General features: G+C 40.6%; 2 protein-coding genes across 2 annotated transcripts; both read left to right on the top strand.

Moving 5' to 3' along the window:
- The first annotated feature begins 6,254 nt into the window (after window positions 1-6,254).
- Window positions 6,255-9,383, top strand: marcksl1b (MARCKS-like 1b). The gene is made up of 2 exons (XM_035428972.1): window positions 6,255-6,574; window positions 7,963-9,383. Exons 1-2 carry the CDS (start codon window positions 6,488-6,490, stop codon window positions 8,485-8,487), a joined length of 612 nt encoding a protein of 203 aa, XP_035284863.1. The 5' UTR covers window positions 6,255-6,487; the 3' UTR covers window positions 8,488-9,383.
- A 3,122-nt stretch (window positions 9,384-12,505) lies between these two features.
- Window positions 12,506-22,122, top strand: LOC118233348 (probable histone deacetylase 1-B). The gene is made up of 14 exons (XM_035428970.1): window positions 12,506-12,659; window positions 14,973-15,085; window positions 15,410-15,527; window positions 15,965-16,039; window positions 16,208-16,346; window positions 16,854-16,995; window positions 17,199-17,291; window positions 17,505-17,613; window positions 17,916-18,056; window positions 18,562-18,670; window positions 19,119-19,249; window positions 19,530-19,676; window positions 19,826-19,874; window positions 20,169-22,122. Exons 1-14 carry the CDS (start codon window positions 12,608-12,610, stop codon window positions 20,194-20,196), a joined length of 1,446 nt encoding a protein of 481 aa, XP_035284861.1. The 5' UTR covers window positions 12,506-12,607; the 3' UTR covers window positions 20,197-22,122.
- The last annotated feature ends 834 nt before the right edge of the window (window positions 22,123-22,956 follow it).

A 22,956-nucleotide genomic window follows, 5' to 3' on the forward strand; every position in this document is an offset into this window, starting at 1 on the left:
ATACAGTACAAGCAAACTGGAAATCACCTTCCGCACTTTTTGTCCGGGTAAAATAACAGGTTAATTCTAGTAATCTTCCCTTTAGCTTTTTCAGACTGCCGTAATTTTACTCAATTTTACTGCCATTTTTCAATTCCACGAAAAGACCAGGAAGACTATGGACTAATTTATAGTGCATGGTTCGCATCTGGAGGGCACACTTCGCTGCTCGGCTAGCAGTAACTTCGAAGGAAAGCCAACGGTGGCTGTACCACTACTATTTACATTTTCACGCAAGTCCGAGTTTTCGTTCTATTCTTGTCATTTTGCGATTAGCCTATATGGAATTGACGACGAGAAAATAATCAAACAGCAAATTGTTTACAACGTGTGCATGTTTTCTGCTGTTGTTGCCAGTTATACAGACACGGATGTCAAGACATGAAAGCGAATGTTCGCATAAAAACATAATGAATGTGTTTGAGACGATATATGAAAATCAATAAATACAAAAGTAACCATATATGGTCATTGTTGGTAACCCGTTGTATATAAGTGGAATAAACCCCTCCGGGCTGTCCCGGTTATTAGAAAATAATAATGTAGGCTACTTCGGTGGTAGTATGGGGTTACAGAAGAAATCATATGACAGATGGACCGACGACAACTTTTTCATACGTCAGTGGGCTAATTTGCCTAATCTTCGCGGTACTTTAGACCCCGGTGGAAACGCAGACAACCATTGGCTGAAGGAACCTTTTAGTTCCTGGTAAAGTAGTTCCTGGGACTGAAAGTTCCGGGTAATTTTGGTGGAAACGCGGCTTAAGATTTCAGTTCCTTAACTTACTTGCTTATCCTTTTTGACAGGGTTGGAGTTTCCAGTTCATACACACATAAGATTGTCACTCTACTTGTAAGTGAGGGCCTGTAAGCATTAATCTTTCCCTAACATAACATGGCAGAAACAGAGGATGTGTAGCACAGTGACATGGCAATATAATGTTTCTCCAATAAAAGCAGTGAATGGAGTGTGTGGGATCACTACTCCAGCTGATCAAATGTAATATGCAGTGCATTCCTTATTCAAAAAGAACAGATTTTTCTATTGGAACAGGATTGGATTTTTGCAGGAAGCAAGGGAGTAATGCATTGTTCCAAAGACAAACCAGTGAAGGGTATAATTCTGAGGCTTCTGAGCCATAAACCTGAGTCTTATGCTTTCAATCCATTGTGAGAAATGTGTGCAGCTCCATCTTTAATGTGTAGTTGACCTACAGGAACATACACACCATTAAAAATTTTACATGTGGTAAAACCTATGCATTAAAATAAAAAAAATAAAAACTAGGACATGGAAATAGTGTAAGAGTGACTGAAGCATGGGTAGCTACAAATAATTGATTGTGATACACATTAACAATATGCTCTTATCCTAAATGGCTTGTACACAGAATAGTTTTACATTAAATCCATAAAGCGGGATATTTCTACAAAAGCAATGCCATTTAAGAACCTTGCTCAAATATACACTGGTAATGCCCCAGCTGGGAAGTAAACATGTACCCTTTTGTATTAGAAGCCCAGTTTCCCAATGTTATACTACACTGCCACCTATGCATATACTGTATACACCATAGAAAGTGTGTTTTCACATATAGTATTTTGAGAGATCTGTGTGTCTGTTTCCAAGACTGAGAGACAGAATTGATCATGGATTCAAGTGCAACATGGGAAACGATGGTTTCTCGCGATAACCTGGTGCTAAAATGAACAATGCAGACATGGGGAAATATTTCCCCTTTCTCATACAAACGACTGTGCATGTGCACATGCGTGTACGTGTGGGCTGTGAAAGGAACAACTGTCTGCAGCTGGCAGGCACAGCCGCGTTTTTTTCCTCTCCGCAGCTGAGAGAAGACTGCTGGCCTAGTTAAGACTGGTCTCAGGCACTAAGCGCGCTCGATAAGTAATGCTGAATTTCAGCATCAAACAGCATCCACCACAATCCCTACCACTTCTGCCCCAGGCCAGGGCTCACAGCTGAAAAGCAACAGAGAGGACCTGGTGTCAATGCACATTTATTCTTGTAATTGTGAAAATCTTCATCCAAAAACCTTGCCCTTTCCCAGAATTCAAACGTTCAGCTGTATTTAATCTTGAACTGTAACAATGTGAAACTAGAGCTTTATTTTACCTGACATATACACAGGTAATAAACCTGACATGATTTGCCCTCCACCACCATCACTGCATATAGAGTATCCATGTCGATATGATCCACATGATCTAAGGATTCAATTTAAGTGGAATGTTTCTATATAATTGAAAACATGCCAATGACATATGAGAACCCAATTAAAAGGAAAATAACTATTCATGTTTTCAATTTTATATTTAGAAATATTTAGTGTTTAAGCTTCAGTTAAAAATAAACAAAATCTGATAGCCTCTAAATTAGATTTTTTTAAATAAATAAAAAATCACTAGTATATCACAGAGGTATGGAACTTATGAAACACACATATGCCGTTTATAACAACAAAACTAGTCCTTACTTACTTCGGCCCACCAAATTAGATTATTTCCCTACATCAGCCTTTAGAAAAATATGATAATTTATTTTAATCGTTTAACCATTGTAAGAAAGTTGCATGTTGTGTACATTTATTTTCCCTCTTAGAAACCTGTCCTGGGCCATGCCATATGTATCTCTGTGTTACTTTGAGGGAAGCTGCCTTTAATCAAGAGGTAATCATTAGAATTGGTTGGGTGATTATAACTGTATACGCTTTGTGAAGTGACCAGTACACATTAAATCATGCAACCCCAACAATGCCGGTTGTTCAGTTTTGACGATGAGAGAGAGGAGGCGCTGAGAGAAAACGCAGTTGTGGTGACAAGGCTGCGCTGAAAGGGAGCCACCCGTTACAACATAGCTTCGTTATGAGCCGTGCTACACAGAGCCCCATCTGCAGCGCTATCGCAACTGACATTTATAAAGGAAGTAGAGGAGTTTGGAGCATGAATAATGTCACCTTGAAGAAAGTGTTGAGCATGACTGTCAAATGAATTTGAGTTTCCTCCAGGGTCTGCTTCCTTTTCGGCAGTCAATCATGCATACTGAATTTGAACAACACCAACACAACAACATTGGAAGAGATTTTAATGGCATCTTCCAGCTTGTGTAAACATGACAAATGTGCCCCATGCTTACACACCCTTCTCCTCACGTTGCTATGATGTAAATATATAGCATGCTATGTTGTATGCATTTATAAATTAAGGAACCGTCTCCTAAGTTCTGAATTTTAAACAATTCATTTTAAATTGAATTTGTTAAAACCAGGACTTCATGCAGATATAGAGTGCATTCTTGCTTAACATATGTAAAACAACACAGGATGGGCTATTTGTTCTAGCCGCGATAGTAAACACGCATTTTGTGCATGCTTTAAATGTATTTGTTTTGAAGGAAATGAAAGTGTACCAACAGAAACATCTAGATTCATTTACAATTCCACCACAGATGTGTTACACAATTCTTCCTTGTCACTTTCCCACTTACTCTCCACTTCACTAGCACTTACTCTTACTATTTCACCCTTTCACTTGCTCTTACCTATCTCTTTCATTCTCTCTCATCTGCCCTCCCCCTGGCGTGTGATGCTCATCAGCTGGCTGACTGAAAACAGAACAATAGGGCCTTTTGAGGATGTAAATCTTGCCCCGTGTTTGGGCATGAAATCTGGGAAGCCAAACAAAAAGAACCATTGACTCCCAGAAGAAAAAAAAGAAGAGTAAGATAAGAAACCCTGTGTTGAACGCTACTGAAATTAGTCCACCCCACCACAGCCAGAGGGAATTAGGACTCTCAGTGGCCTAGCCTTCCTTCAAGCACTTCAACAATATCCCAGAATGCACTGCTGTACCTCCTCATATCTTGGGAGCTGAAATCGGAAACACACTGATTCCCAGTGACAAATGTTGTACCCGCTTGCACATCTGCGACAAACACAGGCTGAAATTATCAAAAGTATTACATTTATTATGATTGGAGGGGTCAAAAAAGTCACTTTAGCACAGCCCTTGGTGTAAATTTGATTTGTTCACAATGCATCCAGATTTTTTGCTCAAAAGCATATCATACCGTTCAAGCCACAAATGATCACATCCACTCTCATGCAAATCCTGACTGTCACGGTCTTTTCTCTCCAAATATCAAGGGATTTTGAATGAATTAATAAATAAACAAACAAATAATTAATATGAAAAAAGTGATACTCTTTGTGAAGGACTGGGGTTACTTGTGTTTCACTGAGTGACATCCTGACAAAGAAAGCCTGTGTCTATAAACTGGAGGAAAAAACAGCACTTGACGCATTCAAGATGAGAATGATGTGTGTGGGCTCGTCATCGAAAAATAAACCACATCACAAAGGCACTGAAGAATTCCGGGGTGGGGGGGGGGGTATTTTCAAATCTGGCTATTTTCAAACACCCTTTCAGCATTCCCTCACTAACAAGAGAGCAGGAATGTTTAACCCCTAAGGTTATTCCATTCTTGGAAACAGACACACATAAATGACGGGAATAAGTCTTTGGTATCATTTGCATGCCACGCATTCCTCAATAAGACAGTAGGGACTTTATGCCATTCAAGAAGTCCATGGAAACTAGTTTATATATAGGGCTACATAAAAGCTTGTTCTCATTTCTCACAGTGAAAGTGGGACCTTGAAGTGCACATTTAACAAGTGGAAACCAGGGCTATTAAAGTCATTTAAGTGAAGTCCAGTAGTAAAAATAAGCAGAGGAAGAGGACCATATGTCTAGGGATACCATTTCTTCACTAACAAGGTGGAGTATTAATGACCACTGCAGGCTATTTCTCCATAGGACATCAAGAGGCAGGACTATACTGTAAAACCAGTTGGGAGGTGCCTTGAAACATACCATAGCAATTTAATGAAGATGTGAAATGATAGTCACTAGGTGGGTGTGACAATAGGAGTGTGGGCGGTGGGGTGGAATGAGCCGTCAGGCAGGACTGGCCAAAGCTCAGTAGGACAGTATCACTGGGTGTAAAACAGCAAACAGGACCACTGGGAAAGACCTTTCACAAATACTTTAGTTACTGTCCTCATAGCAGTCCCGATACCATGCTAATTAGACGAGAAGAAAGCACGTTTACTGGAACAGCACATTTACTACGAAATAAACGTAACTGTGATAGATGCAGGCTACATTAAACACACTTGCGTGAATTAACAGACGCAATCTGTCTAATCTGAGAAAAGGGAGCGAATCACATTCGAAATGCATGAAATACAATGAATCTCAATCCACACACATGACTGAAGCATTCAAGAAGCCAAGAAGGATTAGATTGTGTACAATATACAACAAAACTGCTTTGATTTACCACTATCAAGTTTTTATCCTTTTTTTTAATGAATGAGAACATCCTGAACTGCTTTGCCATATTCAGTCATTCTGTATTTAAAATAAGCACTGTTCGTTGGCTAACCGTGTTCACATTCCTGCCTTGTAAACTGTAAAAGTGTAAACTTTGTAAAGTGTCATGCTCCAAAAACGTCTCTGCTAGAAGGCTGTGTGCATATACAAATTATACATCACTACTATGAAGTACGTCTTGCAGATGATTTTTATAATGTTAAGTGGTTTCCATCTTGCAGTTTTCTTTCTCCAATGTGAATATATTTGGCATACTCAATCTACACTGGCGCATAAATATTTTCTTACCAACCAGAGCGAACAACGCATCCAAAGCTGCCCATACTTCGTACGACTGGGTATTACGTGCCTTGCTGTTGCAACACACCATTAAACTCAATGTGTGGCCATTCTGTGCTTAAATTAATGCAAGCAATTATCCATCAACAGTTGCGTTACTGCCCATGGGTCAGACCATTATTAACTTGTTGAAATTGAACGCATGGCAGCGCAGCGGTTGACGTTCCTTTTTCAGCCCTAAGACGCTGTTTTTTTACAGCCTAAGTGTATTTTCTTCTATATTGTTAAATCTATCGTGCTTCGTCTTGAATTCGTTGATTTTTGTCCGAAAGATCCCTACAACAACTTCAAGCACCAAAGTTACCAGGCTATCTCCGTTAGCCATTTAGCTATTACTAGCACTACTCAAAGCAAAGAGAAGCCTTCAGTAGTCGATGGTGTCCCAGCCCGCCGTTTTCGATTGGGTATTGCTTTGTTATGACGTCCATGGGTGGAGTCTAGGGTTATTTTTCAAGCACTGTTGTAGAAAATATAATTGTATAGAGCGTCTAGTGTCCGTGGTGTGAGCGCGGGGACTTTAGGATCGCAAGCTTGGACAAACTACAATTTTTCGACTCAAGGTTTAAAGAAAAATAAAAACCAAGGCTTTTTCTGATTCCACATTTGGATGCACATAACCCTCCACGGGCTGGATTTAATAGAAATTAGCTTTTGAGATTTTTTGTTTTGTTATCTACAGGCACAATAAAATAAAATGGGATCCCAAGTGTCTAAGGGAGGAGTGGCTGTGGATGGAAAAGCCGCCGTTGCTGATCCGGCTGCAGTTAAAACCAATGGCCAGGTAGGCACCCACACGCGTTTGCATTGCACATCCAGAAATAACGCCAACGTTACTGACAGTTTTTGGTAACCGATCTTACCTATGCAACGTTAGTGTTATTATCTTACCCACAACATGCTGATGAGCTAGTTAGGGCTGAAAAACGTTGCCATGGAAATTAGCTGAAATTATAATTAATTGTGTGTTGTGTGAAAGGTCAAGGTTCTGAGGCAAAAGATGGTAACAATACCGTTTTTTGTTATTTATTTGACTAAACGTTATAGTATCGTTAGTGAATGATATGTATGGTGGCTGAATGGCTTAGGGGAAATCAGATGAGGGGTCGTAGCGTTAACTTGAGCATCAGGTAGCCTATAATTAGCTAGTTACCCTAACTATCTTGCTCGTATTGCTTAAAAAGAGTCGTATTCGATGTAACGTAACTTTAATTTTATACGACTTTGTCACAAGTTGCAACTTAATACCCAACTTAGTGTTTAAAATATAGGGAATTAATTAATACAGTAACGTACACAAAATATTATCTAAATGTATGCAAAAGTTATATTATCGATATATGACACGTTACACGAACCAGGAAAGCAGAGGAACTTGCTATCTACCTGTAACGTCTTCAGTGAAAAAATGAACATCGGGATCAGCTAACGTTAGCCGACTACCACCCCTTTCCCACTGCGAATTTTAGCTAGAAATAATTCTTCCAAAGCCATTTAGAGTTTATCTCCATTTATGCATTTCTTAAGGTTGTCGCAATTTTACTGCCTATCAGTTGATGAACATTTTAGCTATGCCGAAGGTCCCACCTGCAGAATGTATTTAAGATGGCTAGCGTTTGCTGGATTGCTAACGTTGATAATCTGACTGCCCCCCTAAAACTGCATGTGGTCATGCCAGAATAGACTACATTTCATGAAATTATATTATACACTGGCCACTCTGTGTAGAAACTCGATGACTTTCATTCATGGTGAATTAAAAATAAGCGTGGCTGGCTGGCGAGCATTAAAGATTGCTATGACTCGGGGGAGCAACGCTATTTTCGCTCTTTTGTCTGAATATGCTGCCGCCGATGTGGTTCGCGCTAGATCTCTGGAACTTGACAGACCCCTTACGGTTCTATATGAAACTGCAAGGCGTCGCCTGCCAGCGTTTCGATATGCGCTTAGTAAGCCTGCCAAAACATATTATTAAACCGCAGAATAAACTCGACATTAGGAGCAATTCATTCTAATATTGTGTTCGTGACAGTTTTCTCTAATTTCTCTCAAAAACAAAATGTTATTTTCTGAATATAAGTATAGGCATGTTTTTCATGTAATTCTGTGTTGTTCACAAAGCAGGCGGTACTGATTATTTTTCTGCTCCCTTCCCTCCCACTCTCGCTATAGGAGAACGGTCATGTCAAGACAAATGGGGATGTGTCTGCTAAACCTGATGGGGACGCAGCAGCTAGCAATGGCTCTGCAGAGGCAACGAAGGAGCCGGCTGCTGGGGATGCCATTGAGCCAGCACCTGTCACCGAGGGCGAGGCCGCCAAGCCCGAGGGCGAGGCCGCCAAGGAGGCACCCAAGAAGAAGAAGAAGAAGTTCTCTCTGAAGAACTCCTTTAAGTTCAAGGGGATCTCGCTGAAAAAGTCAAAGAAGAGCAGCGGAGAGGTCAAGGAGGAGGTGGCTGAGGAGAAGCAGGAGGCCAATGGTGCTGCGGCTGAGTCCGCGGCAGAGAAGGTGGAGGAGGCTGCGCCTGCGGAGGAAACCAAGGGAGAAGAACCTCCCAAGGCTGAGGAGACCCCCGCCAAGGCAGAGGAGGCACAGGCCACCGCAACGGCCAAGGCAGAAGAGGCCGCAGCCGCTGAGCCTGCAAAACCTGCAGAGGACACCAGCTCAACACCTGCCGCACCTTCCGCACAGGAGTGATTGCTATCTTGAACTCTGAACTGTTTTTCAAGGAAAAAAATATATATTTATATATGTGTGTATATATACACACATATATATACATGTAAAAATACATGTGTATATATGTGTGTGTATATATGTATGTGCGTGAAAGACTCCTTGTGCCACGTTCGTTAAAAAGATCCTAGATAATACGAAAGACCCTACATAATTTGAAAGATCACTATGTCAATTTGACCAACAGTTCACTGCCCTGGTATGCTTGTTACAGATAGAACTATCACGTTTCTGGCAAAACAATTAATAAATCTGTTCCCATAAATAATTTTTGTTAATGTGTACAGGGGTTGATGGAATTGTAGGAGTGGATTGTTCGTTGATGGATGGAATCAGATGTCCCATTTTTTCCAATACTTGGCAAAAACGCTACATCTTTTTTTAATAGCGTGGCACCCCTATAACATTTTATTTTTATCATCTTCCAGGATCTGAAAAATGACAACTACATGGAGCAGAATGGATTTCTCCATGTTAAATGACTGTTAGAAGGAATTTAAAACAAATATGACCAACTTATAGAGTTCTACATTCCTATATTTTACCCCAATTTCAATTATTTTGTGCTGTATAGAGAAAATAAGCATTTTTAAAGATTCAAAAAGCATTGTCTTTTTGCTTGTTTACAATGTACTTAAATTTTCTTTTTGGCTAAAAAACACATTTGAGCTTTCAGTCTACTGTGTTCACTGTTTTAAAGGAGGCGGAGTTGTCATGTGTAAAACGTAAGCCTTTACTCTGCATTTTTGTCTGTAAATAAGTTCTTGACAATTTTGTTCTCTTTTTTGCTAACATTTAAAAATGTCAATGGTTTTATTGTAAAGTTAATGGGGGTAAATAAATGTTGGATCCCTACAGCTGTTTGTGTGAGGTCTAAATCATTTGTCACATTGTCAGGGGATTGGGGGTTGTGGCTTCACTCAAAATGGAAGGAGGACATGAAGACCCACTTCTGTGCATTTCCAAGTCCAAAAGAATGCTGGTTCTGCACCATTTATTTTTATATAATGGGAGGTATTTCGTTACTATTAAAACTAATTTAAAAAATGATGATCTTACACTTCAGACCTTGCAACAAACATTCTTAGCATTTAGCACTTCTCTGTGGCACATTTACCTTACTGAATGTGGTTGTCTTAAAGTCATAGTCTGAGACCTTTTTTAATGAAAGTTGCAGGTTGGATGAAAAGTGCTAGAATACACATTTCTATTTTAGTTTAAAATAATTAGCATTATAGCAGAAAGACATTTTAAGCCTATACTACAAAGTGTGTTCAATGAGATGTGAAGCAAACCACATCGTGACTGCTAAACATGACTTTTAAGTCATATCTCATGAAACAGGAGGTATAGTCTCTAGACATGTATATTTACTGCTTATTGTGTGAATTATAAGAAAAAGATTAGATTCATTTTAGAGCATTTTTGCTTCTATTTGGCCCAACCTGCACAGTAGATTATGCATCCTGCAGGGTAAGCATGATAATTAAACTAGAGGAACTGGAGCTCTGACGTCACCATGGTTTAAGAGATCACCGAGGAGGGAAACGTAAAAGCACACCAGGTAGCAATCAATTGTAAATCTGTGGACTGGGTCCCCAGGGTTGACTCTGTTAAGCCCAGTTCAGCTTCAGCAGAGAAGGGATGCGCTCACCTAATGCCATAATTGGAACTGACCTGTATGACTTAAGATGTGAAGCACAAATCAAACATGGGAAGCCTTGCCCAATTCTCTGGTGATTTTGTGACAACGTGTAACACCTATTGTTTATTTTCTGACTGACTTAGCTTTAAATTTATAATGTTGCTTAATTATTCATCTTCTGGTTGAACACCTTGCCCAATGGCACAATAGTACAGCCTCAGCTGGGATTTAAAGCCACAATTTTCTGGTTATAAATCCAGCTCCATTTCCACCAGGGTACAACTACCTATGTGGGTTTCTTTCATCTTCAAATAATACTGGTGATTGTCTTGCTTATGGGAAATAAATATTTAATCTTGATGTTTATTCTTTGTAGATAAAGTATGTTAAAATGGAAGGTATTTCAGTATGTGTAGCAGCACCAGTGACTCAAACCATTGGAAATGCAGTGATGAAAAGTATAGTAACGCACAGATGGTGAGTCATTACTACCTGAATGAGGAGTGTGAAACTATCATCACAGACCTTGTGTAGAGGCTGATGCTGTCCCAGATATCCTGATGGCACAAAACATGTATTTTCACAAGCTCCAGAAAAGTAGTACCTGCACAGTTAGTAGACTGCATATGCATACACACAGGCATATATTTGGAATATATATTCATTAATTTCAAGTGCAATAACTCAAAAAATGGAAGCTTCTCAAGACATTGATAGTTTGAGGAATAATGTGGAGATGTTTGCTAAACAGCTTTTGCTTCAAGGTCTGAAATTCAGGGAAAGCCTTGAGTACCACCCAGTGTCTTGCAAAGGTACTGAAACTGAAGTCTTCTTCATGATCTGCACTGTGGTTTGAACCCAGTGTGAGGTCATGAGTGAAGGATGCATCCACAACCTCTGATCAGAAATAAAAAAAGAAAAAAAGATGACCACAACTATTGTGTGATTTTTTTTAACAAAACAAGTCCAAAAATAAACTCTGACTTGAACAAAAAGCTCTTCCCTGAGTGGAATAGTTGAATTACTCTTTGCAAATAATATGCACCACAGGTAGTATCTAAACCAACCAGGTAGGAATTCACCATATGAGGACAAAAATGCAATTCAGCCCCATTCAGGTACTTCTTCTGGATGTACATATCAAATGAATTCTTTGCAACAGAGATTGATTATCAATAGATCATTCTACATACAGTTTGATAAAAAAAAATGTTTTGGGACAGTGACACAATTTTTGTTGTTTTGACTCCGTACTCCAGCGCATTAGATTTGAAATAAAACAATGAATGTTAAGTATGAATATGAAAACATATGGTTAAAGTGCAGAGTGCCAGCTTTAATGTGAGAGTAATTGCATCCATATTGGGTGATCCCTGTAAGAATTACTTATTACTTATAATAATGCTTATGGTTATACACTTTGTTGTACGTCGCTCTGGATAAGAGCGTCTGCCAAATGCCTGTAATGTAATGTAATGTAATGTAATAATCTTATAACAGTGTTTCCAGGAAGGTTCGTTGGTCATCCTGAACCCTAATCAAAGGGTGAGATAATAAACAGCAGTCGTCCAATTAGGTATCCTAACAAAACTTTATGTTATGAGAGAAAAACAAGGTCTCCCCTTGTTTTTTGCTGCAATTAATATAACAATAACTGAAAATAATGTGCCATCAGTTGACCCATTCGTTCCTCTGTATAATAATCGGCAGCCTTTTGAGTTGTTACATTTTATCATTTACAAGAATACCTCAGAAAACGATGTGCATGCATCCCCATACAATTTATTTATTTAGAGTGAACGAACGTTTGCAGGGTTCAGCTGAGTTAAACTAACCCAATGTTGGCTTTCAAAAATAACAAGCTAAATATTGTATGCTGGACAATTGTATGCTGATTTTGTCAGCCTGTAATCCATGTTATATGAGGTTGAACAAAAACGCTGTAACAATGCGGCTGTTCACAATACCGATTTCTATTAAACCAAGAGGTACATTGTTACTGGATGCTAGACTATATTACAGAACCACTTGGCAAAGCGGAGGCCGATCAGTTCGTGCAAAAATATTAAATAGAGCTACATTAGTCTGCGTGCGAAGTGAGATAACCCATATAGTTCCGTTTTACACGCTAAGAGAGTAGATGGCCTACAAGGCCTGTCTTCATTTTATTTCACTGCGCGTAAAATATTACCCCTCTTGACCGTCTCGACATAGGAAACGTGAATCGCCGGTCGGCGTTAGGATTCTGCAAGCAAAGAGAGTGGAACGAAGTTAATACATTACCTGTAGGTGATTGGTCCCGACATACAGTTCAACGCCCCCCAAAGGTGAAATTTACGCGATGATTGGTAGAAACAATGTCAATCTATGTCTCTGATCGTGGTTAGAGTCATTGCGTAGAGACTCCAGTGGTTTGGGACTGTATTTGGACGTAAAATGGCGCTTACCACTCAAGGAACAAAGAAGAAAGTTTGTTATTATTATGATGGTAAGCGCAAAGTTATTTTTACCTTTTATTTTACGACAACATATGCAATATTTGCCAGCAACCAATGCGTGAAAACAATGATTTACAGCTTTTGGTTACGACACTGGTTTCGATACCAGTCGCCGGGTTTGAGTGGGCAGCTAGTCAGCTAGCTAACACGGCGGTGTTTGGGTCCCTAAGGTTAATTGAGTGGATGGGATACCGTTTACTAGCAAATTAAGTTTAGTTGTTTGATAATGTTATCATATTGCATACGCCATTTGGTTTTCCAAAGTCCCGCGCGATCGGTATGAAGCTATCATACCTATTGGCAAGTACTCGCGCATGTACAGCATGATGTACAGCTAACATTAGCTAACTTGCTGATTTTTGCTAACTAACTCAGTCGCCAGCTAGCATTGTTACATAAATGTTACAAGCTGCATGTTGCTTAACTAACTTAGCAATAAAGTAACACTGATTTGGTACTGGCTAGTTCTTACATTGCTAATTAATGTTCACCGGCTAGTTTGAATCGATTCGCTAGTGCTAGCTATCGAGCTAATCGATTCAAAACTAGCCAAGGCAACTAAGCCTTGTGTTTATAATGAGAACTAGACTAGTTGACTAGACCAGATAGCTATATACAAACGCCATCATTGACTATTCTTGCTCTAGCCGAAAGTGGTATCTAGTGTCTGTGTATAACAGATGACCCTGTCTGATATACTGCATGGCCAAAAGTATGTGGACACCCAAACATCACACGTCTCATACCAAATCCATGGGCATTATTATGAAGTTACCCCCTTTGCTGCTATAATAGCCTCCACTCTTCCAGGAAGGCTTTCCAGTTGATTTTGGAACTTGGCTACAGGGATTCGCTTCCATTCGGTCACAAGAGCATTAGGGGGTTTGGGGATTGTTGTTAGGCCATAAGGCCTGGCTTGCAGTCGCCATTCCAATTCATCCAAGTGTTGTTCGGGGTTGAAGTCAGGGCTCTGCAAAGGCCAGCCCAGTTCTCTGTGCAGTCGCCAGGTTTGGTGTGGACCTCACTTTGTGCACAGGGGCATTGTGATTCTGAAACAGGAAAGGGCTTTCCCCAAACTGTTGCCTCAAGGTTGGAAGCACACAAGTTTCTAGAATACCATGGTATGCTGTGGTATTAAGATTTCCCTTCACTGGAACTAACAGGCCTAGCCCAAACCAAGAAAAACAGCCCAGAGTGTTATTCCTCCTCCACCAAACTTTACAGTCGGCACTATGCATTCGGGCAGGTGGCATTCGCAAAACTCGCAAGATTAATTTGTCAGAATGCCAGATAGTGAAGCGTGATTCATCACTCCAGAGAACGCATTTCCACTGCTCCAGAGTCCAATGGTGGTGTGCTTTACATCATTCCAGGCGACGGTTTGCATTGTGCATGGCAATTTTAGGCTTGTGTGCGGTTGCTTGGTCATGGAAACCCATTTCACGTAACTTCCGACTAACAGGCTTTTGCTGACACTTCTTCCGGAGGCAGTCTGGAACTTGGTAGTGAGTTCTGAAACCGAGGACAGTGATTTTTACGTGCACGCGCTTCGGAACTCGGTGGTCCCATTCTGTAAGCTTGTGTGGCCTACCACTTTGAGGCTGGGCTGTTGTTGCTCCTAGACATTTATACTTCACAATGACAGCATTTACAGTTGCTTGGGGAAGCTATAGCAGGGCAGAAACGTGACAAACTGACTTGTTGGGAAGGTGGCATCCTATGACAGTGCCACGTTGAAAGTCACTGAGTTCTTCAGTACAACCTATTCTACTGCTAATGTGTGTCTATGAAGATTGCATGGCTGTATGCTTGATGTTATGCACCTGTTAGCAGTGGGTGTGGCTGAAGTAGCTAAACCCACTAATTAGAAGGGGTGTCCATATACTCTTTGCCATGTAGTGTGTCTTACTTCTGTGTCATAGGTTGTATGTGCAGATTGGCTACCGTTAATTAGCTTGAGTGTTTCCCGAAGCATGGCATGTTCAGGGCAGTGTATCTTATGCATTTGATTATAAACTTTCCTGGAACCGTTTTTTCCAAACTTTGTACCAACGTAGGATTTCTAATTGGCTCTATTTATTTCTGTTTTATAGTTTGAAAGTGAAGGTTTGCATATTAGTGTTCTTGGGTGGCATAGATCATAGCCCATTTCGAAAGTGTTTTAACCCACAATGCGATTTCTAGTGGTGGAGGACAACAGTGAATTGGTTGTCTTGATGCCATTCCCAGAAACCTGAAATAATGGACTCTGCACCTGTTTGATGCTTTATTTGTATAAATTAATCTGTCATTTTTGTCTGCAGGCGATGTTGGAAATTATTACTATGGCCAGGGCCACCCTATGAAGCCACACAGAATCCGCATGACACACAACCTCCTGCTCAACTATGGGTTATATAGGAAGATGGAAATTTACGTAAGTGTGGTAACTCGACATCTATGAGTACCCTCCAGGTGTAATTATAATGTGTTGACTCATCAAAGGACAGCGAGATATAGTTTTGCTTGAAATTGTGTAACATTTTATTGTAACCTCTGTGCTTATTTATAAATGACAATTGTTGGGCATATCTGGCTCATTGAGGAAAATCTGACTTAGAAAATGCTTGAGTTGGAAGTTTTACAACTAGAGAATAGCTATGGGTTCTTTCTGTGAGCCAGTGTGTTTTATTTATTGGATGATTGGAAAGGATGAGGTCCTCCTCTTTGGTCACTGAATATGTCTCCCTCCATCCTAAAGCGGCCCCACAAAGCCAATGCAGAAGAGATGACCAAATATCACAGCGACGACTACATCAAGTTCCTGCGGTCCATTCGCCCCGACAATATGTCTGAGTACAGCAAGCAGATGCAGAGATGTGAGTACAGCCTGTAGTGGAAACCCGCCTTAGTGCTAAAGGGTAAACAAACTCACCAGGAACTGTGCTGAGTCATAGAAGTGTTCTTTTTTTCATTCAGCAAAGAATCATGGTAGGAAGGAACACATTTACAGCACTACCCAAAATCTAACCCACCATTTGCTTTTTAAGTGTTATTCTACTACTGTGAAGGAATACATTTTGGGCAAATTGTCCAAGTGAATACAAGTGAATTTGTTACTTGGATCAGAACTATACCCTTTTCCCTGGAGACTTGATTAATTGTATGCTGTGAAAACAGGTTTGATCAAGGTAATTGCTTGCAGCGTGTTCCAAATATGTTCATAGGTTGTATAACCTATAATTGTATTAATAGGTTGTATTACCTTTGAAGTCATCTGATTTAACTGTCCGGGTTTTGTGTGATTGCTCCACAGTTAACGTGGGAGAGGACTGCCCGGTGTTTGACGGCTTATTTGAGTTCTGTCAGCTTTCCACAGGAGGGTCTGTAGGTGAGTCTGGCTTACTGTGGGGAGTCCTACGGGTTTAACAAAAAAACAGGGTCAGGGTTTGATTCCATGCAGTAGATATGACTTCATATTTCTGTGGCTGGACATGCATCCTAGGAGGCTGTGTCCCTCAGTAGCCTTGTCTCACACTGCTGTCTCTCCCACCTCCAGCTGGAGCCGTGAAGCTGAACAAACAGCAGACGGACATTGCCATTAACTGGGCCGGAGGGCTTCATCACGCCAAGAAGTCTGAGGCGTCGGGGTTCTGCTATGTCAATGACATCGTCTTGGCCATCCTGGAGCTGCTTAAGTAAGCTCCCATTAGTTGGGTTCGGTGATAAGGGTTCGATGCCCATGATTTGTTGGTTGCTGGATTTCTGTGTTGGGATATGGTAGCCATTTTCTTGAAATTTTACCTGTATAGTATAAACTTTGAATAAATGAACATGTTATGGGTGCCTTTATAGCCACTGAATGATAAGCAATCATTGAACAGGCATGATTTCAGTGTGAGATTGAAATCATCTTGTGGCAGTGGTATCCTTAGTCACTGGGAGTGGAGTTTGCATGCATTATAGGCATTTAGCAGACGCTCTTATCCAGAGCGACTTACACAACTTTTACTTAGCACTTTACATTGTATCCATTTATACAGCTGGATATATACTGAAGCAATGCAGGTTAAGTACCTTGCTCAAGGGTACAACGGCAGTGTCCTTACCCGGGATTCGAACCTGCGACCTTTCGGTTACAAGCGCAGTTCCTTACCCACTGCGCCACACTCCGTCCAAAACCCATGTCTCTCTTTCTCCCTCAGGTACCACCAAAGAGTGCTGTACATTGACATTGACATCCACCATGGGGATGGAGTGGAGGAGGCTTTCTACACCACAGACCGTGTCATGACCGTGTCCTTCCACAAGTACGGGGAGTACTTCCCTGGCACCGGAGACCTCAGAGTAAGTTGATGTCATCACCGTGGGACTGGAAGAGCTAGAATACACTAGAATAGACCCCATGGCCTTTTTTAGACTCCCAAATTGACGTTAAGAGGACATTGTGACTTCTGTTCAGATGTGAAGTGAGGTACTGTGTCTAAAGTCAGGTTGGTTCTGTCCCATTTTGGCTCTTATTTTAAATAACTTGTGTGTTTCTCTGTAAGGACATTGGAGCGGGGAAGGGCAAGTACTACGCTGTAAACTACCCACTCAGGGATGGAATAGACGACGAGTCTTATGAAGCCATTTTCAAACCTGTAAGTTTTTAAGCCCGTTATAAAGCATGTATATTGTTAAACTCTATTATTGCTGAAATCTCCCAAATCATTTTGGGTCTTTTTTTGTGTTACTTGTGCTGAAATCCTCCAGTTTTAATTTCATTGAACATTTTCAAGCAAGAGACATTGGCATTAGTGGAAAAGTCACTCTGTTTTTGACTGAGCAACGCTGTGTGCATGTCTTACTGTTAGATTATGGCCAAAGTGATGGAGATGTACCAGCCCAGTGCAGTAGTGCTACAGTGTGGAGCAGACTCTCTGTCTGGGGATCGACTTGGCTGTTTTAACCTCACTATTAAAGGTATTTCTGCCTGAATTTGTGCATATTTGGACTGTTTTTTTTTGTTTTTGTTATTTCAATTGAAAGAATTAACACTGAAATTTTTCCTATTTAAAACCGTTGGAAAAGATGCTGTTAATGGTGATTTGAAGTACTAGTCAACTTATTTGAAGTTTTTGTTTTTGGCCCAAAAATGTCTTTGATGGATTGAAAAGCCACAATCCTACAGATAGGCTACATCTTGACCTCAGGCCTGCTGTTTTACCAGTACCCTAGTGAATGTGCAGATGCCATTTTAAAGTATCTCTGTTTGTGCGTGTTAGGCCATGCCAAGTGTGTGGAATACATGAAGAGCTTCAACCTGCCACTGCTGATGTTGGGTGGGGGAGGGTACACCATCCGTAACGTGGCCCGCTGTTGGACCTTTGAGACGGCCGTAGCCCTGGACAGCTCCATTCCCAACGGTACGCCGAGGGACTGGGGCTGGGCACTGGAGTTAGTCTCTAAGTGAGATGAAAGTGAAACTGGCAATACATTATATATCAGACCAGATATTAGGAAACTTTGCAAAATGTTCATAATGTATTCAGTTCAAGTGTATTGACAGTATATTCCATTTCCTTAATGGTGAATTGAATGTGCCTGAGCAAAACTGGGTTTTCAGGGACAAGCCTTTCTGTAAGGAATGTAGGCAAATATTACATGTACAGTTTCCATCCATACATTGCATTTTATTCATTTCAGTGACTTAACAAACTGAATGAAAAATTAGCGCTGGCTAATATGTTTGGCAAAGTGGAAAGTCACATACCTTAGTATTTGGATATAATGCCTCCAGCCCCTATTCATTTTGGATTGTATTACCTTATCAGATAACTTTTCCTGACATCATTTATGAGTCAGATTAAACACTGTCTAATATTCAAGATGATGGATATAATCTAGAATGTCCTTTTTGTCATTGCTCAGAGCTCCCATACAACGATTACTTTGAGTACTTTGGGCCTGACTTCAAACTGCACATCAGCCCTTCCAACATGACCAACCAGAATACAAACGACTACCTGGAGAAGATCAAGTGAGTATCAGAGGCCCCAGCTTCACCCCCGAGTGACTTTTCCCTTCTGTAGTTTACTGCAGAATGCAGTTATGTGCAACTGCTTATCCGCAGTTGGACTGAGCAAGTTTCATTTACACAGCAAATCCTTTTGTATTCATGTATAGAAATGACAGAATTTGCTTATCTAGAGGCGACTTCAACAGCTTACATGTGTACACACTAGCCATTTATCCAACTGGGTATGGACTAAAGCACTTCAGCTTAAGTATGTTGCTCCCAGATGAAAACAATATTTAAACTTCTAGTTTTGCAAACATAATGCCAGGTATTTTTTGCATTTGGAATATAAAGTATTTGGACTCATAGAAACATTTTGAAACAAAATTCAGTCCCGGTTTCTGAAAGTGAAACCACTAGGCATTGCGCAAACCCAGCCTATCCCTGATCCACTCCTCCCCGCCCCCAGGCAGCGTCTGTTTGAGAACCTGCGCATGCTCCCCCACGCCCCGGGCGTCCAGATGCAGGCCATCCCCGAGGACGCAGTGCAGGACGACAGCGGAGACGAGGAGGAGGAAGACCCCGACAAGCGCATCTCCAGTAAGGCCCTGCCACAGCTCTTTCTCCCCTCCGGATGTGTAACGGTCTCCTTTACCCCGTAATCTCATTTAGAAACTGTCGTTCTCATTTTTGCACTGGTGGCTATTGTTTGGCACTTTGGCTATTGTTGGTGAAAACTCAGCACTTTGGCTATTGTTGGTGAAAACTCAGCACTTTGGCTATTGTTGGTGAAAACTCAGCACTTTGGCTATTATTAGTATTGCTGTAAATGTAACCCTTATGCTGTGTGTGTGCGCGTGTGCCCGTCTGCACTCCACAGTCCGTGCCCATGACAAGAGGATAGCCTGCGAAGAGGAGTTCTCAGATTCTGAGGACGAAGGCCAGGGCGGGCGCAGGAACACAGCCAACTACAAGAAGGCCAAGCGAGTGAAAACGGAGGAAGAGAAGGATGGAGAGGAGAAGAAAGGTGTGCCATTGAACTAGGGACTGATTGAAATGCACCATTATTGCTGGTTTCACAGACACAAAATCTAGTCAGGTTGTAGCTTATTGTTGCTTATGCTTATCCATGTTTGCTGAGTAAATAATTGTTGTGCTCAATTTTTTTTTTCAAAGATGTAAAAGAAGAAGAGAAAATGGTTGAGGAGAAAATGGACACAAAGGGGTAAGATTTTGAATGGTTTATCCCCCCCCCCCCCTTTAAAAAAAAGTTGACCCAATAGGGATGGTTTTTTGGCACAGGGAGTTGGGGTTAAAAAATAGTGAGAATGGTTTTCTGAAATGTCTAGTTTGTCATTGCTATTCTACACTAACTTGTTTATTCCTCCCATGGGAGTGCCTTATACTTGATTGAAGCCCAGTTTTCACTGTGGAACATCTCTTGGCTAGTCTCAGGAAATAGTAAATGTTACAGTTGGCAGGAAGAATTGTATTAACTGAATTATTTCTTGTGAAACAGGGCAAAAGAAGAGTTGAAAAGCACCTGAGAAGCTGCAAGCCCCCACTTATACAGATCTGCATGATTTTACAGTAGTATGAATACCTCCCCACCCCAATCCCCGACCTAGAACATTAGCCAAAACGAAGAACTGTAAATTATTTTATAAAAAACATTGTACTGTTTGCGTTCTGGCAGGATTTCAAGGAAATGTTATTGAATTGCAAGTATGATATTTTTTTTCTTCTCCCAAATGCCAGTTGGTGTGAAATATTTACATCTGCTGCTTTCCCTCTGTATAAATCGTGTAAATATCACAGGCATTTTTGTGTACTCCAGGCTTGCAGGACCAGTCAGCTTTGTCAGTGCGAAGTGAGCAAACGGTCACCTGTTGATCTTTCTTTCTTTAGTGTTTGATTTACCAGCAAGTCACTAAAATCATGAGTTTTTTGTTTGTTGTCAGTAAATGTCGGCACTTTCTCATTTCATCCATTACTTTTTTACTCTGCTTTCGTACTATCTTAGACGTCAAAATGTCTCCTTATTGAGAAATCTCTCAAAGGATTGTGATTGGTTTTATTGAAAATGGGAATGTAAGGAAATAAGGATGGCACAGCCTTTTAGGTATTACTGTATGCAGTCTGAGGGTCCAGTGGTTTACAGAATAACACACATGGTTATATACGTGTGTGTGTGTGTGTGTTAGTGTTTGTCCTTTGCCGTCTAGTCCCTCCTGGTTTAGCATTGTTTGGACCCCCTTTACATTCCCTACATAAAATTGGCTACACTGAAAATGGACCCTGTATGAGTTGCAAGGTACTGTGAGAGGAACTGTAAATCAGCACAGCCAGCATGCGTGAGGGGCCACCAGTGGACTGCATGGATAAGACTGGACACGCTTCAGTTTGCATCAGCTTTATGGCCACTGAGGTGCTTCATAAACCATTGGATAGCTACTTATAATGTGCCTGTACAGCTTGTCATTTTTTTTTGGCAGGCTATATTGTACATCGCTTGATTTAAACAAATGTGAAGTTTTCTAAAATTGTATAAATGTTCCACACATACAATCTGAAGGGGGCTGCCAGGTTTTTTTTTTAACCTTAGAGTTGACTGTTTTTAGTCCTGAAGAAGCATCTTTTGGAAGCATCTCTGTATAGCTCAGACACTGAATTCCTATCGGGTGACCCTAGTCCAGGGGTGCACAACAAGGGCTGATCCATTTCAGGATTTTGTGCCTACTTCTCTTAATGATTTTATGAGCTCAATTATATCTTAAGTCTGAAATTTGTATAAGCAGCAGCTACAGCCACAGACTGCAAAATGTACCCTAAAGGTTTTGGCGTGCTCACGTACAGGATTGAACCGGTGTGGTCTATAGAGTTGTCAGAAAACAAAATTTAATCAACTAAAATTAAGGTAATTGGATGGAACAAAAATCAGCACACACACCAGCCCTCCATGACAGGAGTTGTGCACCCCTGTCCGAGTCATTACTCATTGAACGTGTGCAGGGGTTTTAGGTTCTTATCTGGTGAGTGAAAATGTTTTGAGGGTTTTTCAATGAGACATTTAGGTTTTTCCTGTTTTTTTACCTTTTGGGTTTCTTTATTAAGGAACTAGGCTACGTTTATATTTTTAGGTTAACTGTGGACTGCGTAAGTGATCTTGTCAAAAATCTGGATTTATTTTGTGATACTTGAGATTTTATACCGGCTTCAGCATTGTTTTTCATTATTTTGTCTTTATTCCCAGTAAAGGAGCGACAGATTGCAGCACAGAAGTGCGTATGAAAGGTTAGAGTTATAAAATATTTAACTGCATATTTGTGTCTGCACTGTGCACCATTTTCTTTTGTTTGTTTGGTTTAATTGGCAAGAGCAGTTTGGTGTTAGAGGGACATTCTTTTTTGGGAAACGTATTTCTACTCATTTGGTTCTGTATTTTAAATAAAGTATGTCGTTATGCTGAAAAACAAGCGTTTCATATGTATATTAATATCTGGAATTTAAACTTTTTTGGACAACCTTTCACACAAAATATGCAGATGTTATCAGCTGCTAGAGAAGTTGGACAGAACCACCCATTTTCAGGGGCCTGAATTGCTGATCCAAGTCTATTTTTTTTTTACATTCACAAATCACAGGGTTTACCTTGAGGTGGATCTTAGGAATTTAAAATTGAGCAAACTGCTTTTCTCTAAACAGTGTCCTTTCCTTCATTTATCTGCTATTATGAAAGACAAATGCAATATGGAAGAATCCTCAAACTTGATCTGTAGTCAAGTTAGGGAAATAACATAACCATTTGTACAGGTTTCATTGTTACAACATCCAGCAAGACTAGTCTGCACTGCCCACACTCACTGTATTTCTTTCGCAGACAGTGAACACTAACGGACCATCCGATATTTACATATTCATGGATGATATCAGTCTGCTGTTTTGGCTTCCTGTTTGAGTAGGGTTTCAGGCTGTACATGCATCAACTCTTGCCAACTGATGGCTGAGCGGTTCACAATCAAACCAAATTTTGTTGTACTGAACACTAGATGGTAACCAGTTTCACCAATAGTGCCGTTTTCAGTTTTGGTCTCACGCTGCAAGAGACTGTTCATATTCAGGATTAATGCTTTTTCTTTGTCACCAACTGTGCCGTTTTCCATTTCTGACCTCATACAAACAGGCTTGTTAATACCAAAGGGACCATTTAGAAATGTGTAATGAGAAACCATGAGGTTTATTCGGTCTGGAAATGCTAGGATGTTCAGAATTAGTAGCTTAACTTGATGACAACACTGGCCAATGAT

The sequence above is a fragment of the Anguilla anguilla genome, chromosome 8 (genome assembly GCF_013347855.1).
Source record: "Anguilla anguilla isolate fAngAng1 chromosome 8, fAngAng1.pri, whole genome shotgun sequence".
In the NCBI taxonomy this organism is placed as follows: domain Eukaryota; kingdom Metazoa; phylum Chordata; class Actinopteri; order Anguilliformes; family Anguillidae; genus Anguilla; species Anguilla anguilla.

Excerpts from the sequence above, each read along its gene's own strand:
- marcksl1b (XM_035428972.1), top strand. The coding sequence starts at position 6,488 with ATGGGATCCCAAGTGTCTAAGGGAGGAGTGGCTGTGGATGGAAAAGCC. Across the intron at positions 6,575-7,962 it reads CAGTTAAAACCAATGGCCAG|GAGAACGGTCATGTCAAGAC; the intron begins GTAGGCACCCAC and ends CTCTCGCTATAG.
- LOC118233348 (XM_035428970.1), top strand. The coding sequence starts at position 12,608 with ATGGCGCTTACCACTCAAGGAACAAAGAAGAAAGTTTGTTATTATTAT. Across the intron at positions 16,996-17,198 it reads CTGGCACCGGAGACCTCAGA|GACATTGGAGCGGGGAAGGG; the intron begins GTAAGTTGATGT and ends TTTCTCTGTAAG. Across the intron at positions 17,292-17,504 it reads ATGAAGCCATTTTCAAACCT|ATTATGGCCAAAGTGATGGA; the intron begins GTAAGTTTTTAA and ends TCTTACTGTTAG.